Source organism: Protobothrops mucrosquamatus, unplaced genomic scaffold (genome assembly GCF_001527695.2).
Source record: "Protobothrops mucrosquamatus isolate PMUCROS unplaced genomic scaffold, P.Mucros_1.0 scaffold10136, whole genome shotgun sequence".
Taxonomy (NCBI): domain Eukaryota; kingdom Metazoa; phylum Chordata; class Lepidosauria; order Squamata; family Viperidae; genus Protobothrops; species Protobothrops mucrosquamatus.
This window is the reverse complement of record NW_015395923.1, coordinates 4,736-11,691: the sequence shown is the minus strand read 5'-3', so window position 1 is coordinate 11,691 and position 6,956 is coordinate 4,736. Positions and strand designations below refer to the sequence as shown.

General features: G+C 46.4%; 1 protein-coding gene across 1 annotated transcript in view; it reads right to left on the bottom strand.

Moving 5' to 3' along the window:
* Positions 1 to 2,080, bottom strand: part of LOC107301123 (protein Wnt-11-like) — a 5,402-nt gene extending 3,322 nt beyond the window's left edge. The window contains exons 1-3 of the mRNA XM_015830388.1: positions 2,040 to 2,080; positions 1,588 to 1,823; positions 239 to 516 (exon numbers count right to left, since the gene is read on the bottom strand). Of these exons, the coding sequence (XP_015685874.1) occupies positions 239 to 516; positions 1,588 to 1,823; positions 2,040 to 2,080 (555 nt within the window). The remainder of the gene's footprint in view (positions 1 to 238; positions 517 to 1,587; positions 1,824 to 2,039) is intronic.
* Positions 2,081 to 6,956: the final 4,876 nt, after the last annotated feature.

Sequence of the window (6,956 nt, the reverse complement as noted above, 5' to 3'; positions counted from 1 at the left end):
GACTAGAACTCCCAGTCGCCTGGTGCTTGGCCCAAATTCCCCCAGCTGGCTTTCGTGCCTAAGGGGGGAGACTAGAACTCCCAGTCGCCTGGTGCTTGGCCCAAATCCCCCCAGCTGGCTTTCGTGCCTAAGGCAGGACTAGAACTCCCAGTCACCTTAACCACTACACAAAACTACTAATTTGTTACACCCCAGTTGATGATTGCAATAATGAGAAGGACCCTCTTGGATTGGTTACCTGTCTCCCTACTTCACTGTTGTGCAGATGCATCAGCTTATTGGCTTGTGATCCTGATTTTTTCATCTTCATGGGAGCATCTGAAAATTTGGACCCCATGACAAGACCATAGTTGAGGTTCTCAGCACATCCTCCCCAGCGATACCCAGGTCCAGGTGTCTCACCTGGGATGGGACCACAGGAGCAGCCGGGGAGCTCCCCGGTGGTGCAGGCTCGGGCGATGGTGTGGCTGATGGCTGCAGCGGAGAGAGCGTACACAAAAGCTGACTCCCTGGTACCTGGGAAAAAGAGACCGACAACATCACACACCGTTCTGTAGGCCAGGGCTTTTCAACCTTTTCACTCATTGTACCACTTTTAGGATATGGCAACATCCGAGTACCACCAGTCGCCTAGCAAGGGGTCAAAAACTTGATGACCCCCCCAAAAAAGGAAAAAAGTGATAAAGTACAGGTAGTCCTCGACTTACAACAGTTCACTTAGTGACCGAAGTTACAAGGGCACTGAAAAAGTGCCCCCCAAGCCACAGCCGAGCAAGACACCTGCCTGCCCATCCGGCCGCGCTCTTCCTCCTGTCCGAGGTTTTCATTGTTGTGAGCATTTCTGTTGAGGATTGGCAGTGGGGGTGGGGTGGGGGGGTGTTTGGTTTTTATTCCCCCCGTCTGCTGGGTGGTTGCAGCAGGTTTTGGTCACTTCACATGACCCTGGGACACTGTGACCGTCATAAATATGAATCAGTTGCCAAGCATCTCAATGTAAATCACAAGACCCTGGAGAGGCTGCAACATTCCAGCTGATCGGCGCTTCTTCTGGGCTCAGCAGAAGCACCAGGATCAGTGCCGAGCTCCAGCTGGATCCTGGCGCTGATCCTGGCGCTTCCGCTGAGCCCTGACATCCCCAAAGAAGTGCTGATCAGCTGGAAAGCGGCACTGATCCTGGCGCTTCCGCTGAGCCCTGACAGCCCTGCAGCTCCAGCCGTCTCTCGCTCAGGCTTGTGCGGTGCTGCCACCGGTTCAGCTCATTCCCCTCCCCCGCTACCACTTTTTTAGGATGGTCGTGTACCACCTGCCAGGTGCCAATGTACCACAGGTGGTACCCGTACCACTGGTTGAAAAGCCCTGCTGTAGGCCAGCGGGCCCCGACCCTTCCCACGTGGTGGCCAGGCCTGGCCCACACCGAGCAGAGGAGGGGCAGGCGAGGGGCAGGGGCATGTGTGCGTGCGCGCACGACTCCATTTGTGCGAGCAGCGTGCACGGGTGCCCTCCACTTGCACGAATGGAGCTTTGCATGCGTGCGTTCTCAACGTCTAGAAAACTCGGGGAAGACATTCGCCCCTTCTTTCCGCTCACCTCTCTCCAAATCCAGGAAGTAATTCGGGGCACGCTCAATGGACGAGCAATTCCACCGCATGTCGGAAAAAGCCTGGCGGCACGTCTTGATGACCTCCCGGGCAGCCTGGATAATAGTCTGCATCAGCTCCAGGTTGCTGCGACAGAGCTGCACTTGAGAAACGACCAGCCCTTCCAGCTGCTTGCAGTGCTGGGTCTGGTTCAAGGCCAACGCCGAAGGAGTCTTGAACAAAGCTCTGAAAAGGAAAGGAGACCACCCGGTGAGCCGGCGGCAAGGACAGCCTCGACTGGAAGAAAAAACGCGGCAGGGAGAGAGTAGGAACTGGAGGGAGGAAAACGGCAAGGGAGGAGAGGAACTTGGCCCTTGAAAGAAAGGTGCAAGATTCTGTTCATGTAACCTTATAATCAAGCCAGAGCTAGCAGCACTGAGCATGCTTCTTTTCCTGGACTACCTCGCAAGGCTGACGTCAATCTTGCAAGGGTCAAAGTCCATTTCTCCCCATCTCTTTTACAGCCTAAGAAACCAGGAAGGGTCCTTCCTAAGATGTTTGCCACACCCATGAAAGCCAGCGGGATGACTTTGAGCCAATCACCAGGAGACAGGGAGTTCTAGTCCCACCTTGGCCATGAAAGCCAGTTGGGTGCTTGTGAGCCAATCACCAGGAGACAGTGAGTTCTAGTCTTTCCTTAGCCATGAAAGCCAGCTGGGTGCCTTTGGGCCAATCACCAGGAGACAGGGAGTTCTAGTCCCGCCTTAGCCATGAAAGCCAGCTGGGTGCCTGTGAGCCGATCACCAGGAGACAGTGAGTTCTAGTCTTTCCTTAGCCATGAAAGCCAGCTGGGTGCCTGTGAGCTGATCACACGGAGACAGGGAGTTCTAGTCCCACCTTAGCCATGAAAGCCAGCTGGGTGCCTGTGGGCCAATCACCAGGAGACAGGGAGTTCTAGTTTTTCCTTAGCCATGAAAGCCAGCTGGGTGCTTGTGGGCCAATCACCAGGAGACAGGGAGTTCTAGTCTTTCCTTAGCCATGAAAGCCAGCTGGGTGCCTTTGGGCCAATCACCAGGAGATAGGGAGTTCTAGTCCTGCCTTGGTCTTGAAAGCTAACTGGGTGATTTTGGGCCAGTTTTTCTCTCTCAGCTGAGCGTACCTCACAAAGTTGTGGTTGTTGTGGGAAAAATAGGAGGAAGGTGTATTAAGTATATTGACCACTTTGAGTTAGGCAAGATAAAAACCCAATCTAATCATCTAACTTCAGACTAATCAATCTGGTCACTGCGATGTAAAAAAGATGTTGGGACTCTAGAACGAGTGTAGAGAAGAGCAACAAAGATGATTAGGGGACTGGAGGCTAAAACAAATGAGGAACAGTTGCTGGAATTGGGTATGTCTAGTTTAATGAACAGAAGGACGAGTGGGGACATGATAGCAGTCTTCCAGTATCTCAGGGGCTGCCCCAAAGAAGAGGGAGTCAAGCTATTCTCCAAGGCTCCTGAAGGCAGGACAAGAAGCAACGGATGGAAACTAATCAAGGAGAGAAGCAACCTAGAACTAAGGAGAAACTTCCTGACAGTGAGGACAATTAACCAGTGGAACAACCTGCCTCCAGAAGCGGTGAATGCTCCAACACTGGAAGTGTTTAAGAAGAGATTGGACAGCCATTTGTCCGAAATGATATAGGGTTACCTGCCTGAGCAGGGGGTTGGACTTGATGACCTCCAAGGTCCCTTCCAACTTTATTATTATTATTATTAATCTAATCAACATGTTCTCCTTGTATACGTTCGTCAGTTACTTTGCAAACTTCTGTTCCTTCCTCCAGCTTTTTTTATAGGCTTAGAATATAATGCTAGAGATAGATAGATAGATAGATAGATAGATAGATAGATAGATAGATAGATAGATAGATAGATAGATAGATAGATAGATAGATAGATAGATAGATAGATAGATAGATAGATAGATAGACAGACACAGATAGATAAAGAGATGATAGATAGATAGATAGATAGATAGATAGATAGATAGATAGATAGATAGATAGATAGATAGATAGATAGATAGATAGATAGATAGATAGATAGATAGACGGACGGACGGACGGACGGACGGATGATAGATGAAAGATGGATGGAAGGATGGACACAGACAGATATAGATATAGATATAGATATAGATATATAGAGATAGAGAGAGAGATAGAGATAGAGAGATATATAAGATATATTAATATATATATTGCGGTTACCGTGGTTTAATAACCTCTGGCAAGTTTAGCCTCCTTTTTTTGCCAAATTTTAAAAATATAATAATAATCAGAAGTTGGAAGGCTTTGAGGAGGCGAGGATGGTGGGTCCTAGCACGAAGGAGGACTGCTTGGGTTCCGGATTCCAATTCCTCCGAGAAGGAATTGGAAAAGTTTCCTGATTTAATAAAAGCGTCTGATTGAAAGCTTCTCTAATCCAGGGCTTTTAACTGAGGCCATTAAATCCATTTACTTCTGCCATGAGATCCATCCATTAAGGACCACCGTCCACTTGGAGGCCCGCCGGTTGGAATTGAGCCAGTTCCACATAGCCAGATGGAGGCTCTGCAAGCATGATGGGATTGAGGTGAAGGTCCTTTTGCAACTGGGACCCCTAAAGGCACTTCGGATGAGCAAACATTGGAACGGTTGACCTCTCTGTGAAATGCAGCCGTAGCCACTGCCTGTGAGTGGACCAAGAAATGTTAACATTTTCCTAGCACGCTCCCAAATGACCCGAATTGTTGTCAGTTCTTGCCAGAATTTCCATTTTCCATTCCAACTACATTACAAAGATGACTTCTTTTCTCTAGGGAGAACAAATGGCTGATTGGCAGGCCCTAAAGATGACTCTCCACTGGATAGGAGGAGATTGTTTTTCCACCCTGATCCGTTTCTAACAAAATGAAATTCCTGTCTATCTATCTATCTATCTATCTATCTATCTATCTATCTATCTATCTATCTATCTATCTATCTATCTATCTATCTATCTATCTATCTATCTATCTATCTATGTATTTCTCTCTATCTCTATCCATCCATATCTATATCTGTCTGTCTCTGTCTGTCTGTCTGCCTGTCTATCTATCATTTATCCATCCATCCATCAATCTATATTTGTCTGTCTGTCTGTCTGTCTGTCTGTCTGTCTGTCTGTCTGTCTGTCTGTCTGTCTGTCTGTCTATCTATCTATCTATCTATCTTTCCATCCACCCATCCATCCATCCATCCATCATCATTATCTATCTATCTATCTATCTATCTATCTATCTATCCATCATCTATCTATCTATCTATCTATCTATCTATCTATCTATCTATCTATCTATCTATCTACCTACCTACCTACCTACCTACCTACCTACCTACATCTATCTATCTATCTATCTATCTATCTATCTATCTATCTATCTATCTATCTATCTATCTATCTATCTATCTATCTATCTATCCATCCATCCATCCATCCATCCATCCATCCATCCATCCATCCATCCATCCATCTATCTATCTATCTATCTATCTATCTATCTATCTATCTATCTATCTATCTATCTATCTATCTATCCATCCATCCATCCATCCATCCATCATCTATCTATCTATCTATCTATCTATCTATCTATCTATCTATCTATCTATCTATCTATCTATCTATCTATCTATCTATCTCTATCATTTTTCCATTCATCCATCCATCCATCCATCAATATCTATCTATCTATCTGTCTGTCTGTCTATCTGTCTGTCTGTCTGTCTGTCCGTCCGTCCGTCCGTCCGTCCGTCCGTCCGTCCGTCCGTCCGTCTATCTATCCTGATGCCTATCTAACAAAATGAAATTCAGTTCGGAGAAAAATAAAGTTTTACTTTTAGGCAAGGAAAACCAAAGATAAACATACAGATTAGGCAAAACCTGGCTCAAAAACAGTAACTGTGAGAGGGATTTTGGACTCCTAGTGGACAATCATTTAAACAGGAGCCAGCCGTGTGCAGCAGCAGTCAAAAAAGCCAATACAATCCTTGGTGGTATAAACCGAGGCACAGAATCAAAATCACACAAAGTATTAGTACCACTATATAAATCCTTAGTAAGGATACTGCACCTAATTTTGGTCACCACATTACACAAAAAAATGTTGAGACTCTGGAAAGAGGGCAGAGAAGAGCAACAAAGATGATCAGGGGACCGGAGGCTAAAACATATGACGAACGGCTGCTGGAATTGGGTATGTCTAGTCTAATGAAGAGAAGGAAGAGGGGGGACATGATAGCAGCATTCCAATATCTCAGGGGCTGCCCCAAAGAAGAGGGAGTCAAGCTATTTTCCAAAGCACCAGAGGGCAGGACAAGAAGCAATGGATGGAAACTAATCAAGGAGAGAAGCAACCTAGAGCTAAGGAGAAACTTCCTGACAGTTAGAACAATTAACCTTTGGAACAACTTGCCTCCAGAAGTTGTGGGTGCTCCATCACTGGAGGTTTTAAGAAGAGATTGGATGGCCATTTGTCCGGAATTGTTTAGTGCAGGGGTAGGCAACCTTGGCTCTTTTATGACTCGTGGACTTCAACTCCCAGAATTCCTGAGCCAGCCATGCTGAGGGGAAAGGGAGAGGTTTCCAAGCTGAGCCATGCTGGCTCAGGAATTCTGGAAGTTGAAGTCCACGAGTCATAAAAGAGCCAAGGTTGCCTACCCCTGGTTTAGTGTCTCCTGCCTGAGGGGGTTGGACTAGAAGACCTCCAAGGTCTCTTCCAATTCTGTTATTCTGTTTCTCACACTTTCACGGAGCAGGACCTTTGTTTACAACCACCTAGATGTCCTTCAAATGGCAGATGGATCTGCAATTCCCAGAATTGTCTGCCTATACAAATCTTCCCCCTTGGAGTTGCGTCTGTCCTTCCGGAGTCAGAACGAGCTGGAGACTTTTTCAGGCAGCCCAGCACTCCTTTCCATCAAGGAAGGGCAGTGAAAAGGTGAGTCATTTTCCCCTCCAAGGATAACCTAAACACGGGAATTCGCCTTTGAAATTCCGTGAAGGTTTGTGGAAAAAAGAAACGGAGAAGCTTGAGTCAGAAGGACGGAATGTGGGAAGTTTCAGAGTGTTCTCCTTCAATCCTGGCTGAGAAATTCTTAGGTTTAATGTGCCTACAGTATTTGTTTGACATTGCATTCTGTTGCTGGCCCTCACAGCTTTCATTGCCTAGATTTATTTCTGTTGCAAAAACTACCGTGACTGATTTGGAAATCTCAGGCAAAAAAAAAGTTTTAAAAGTACTCTACCCGTTCCATGTTCATAGAATCACGGAATCATAATATTATAGAATCATAGGGACCTTGGAGGTCTT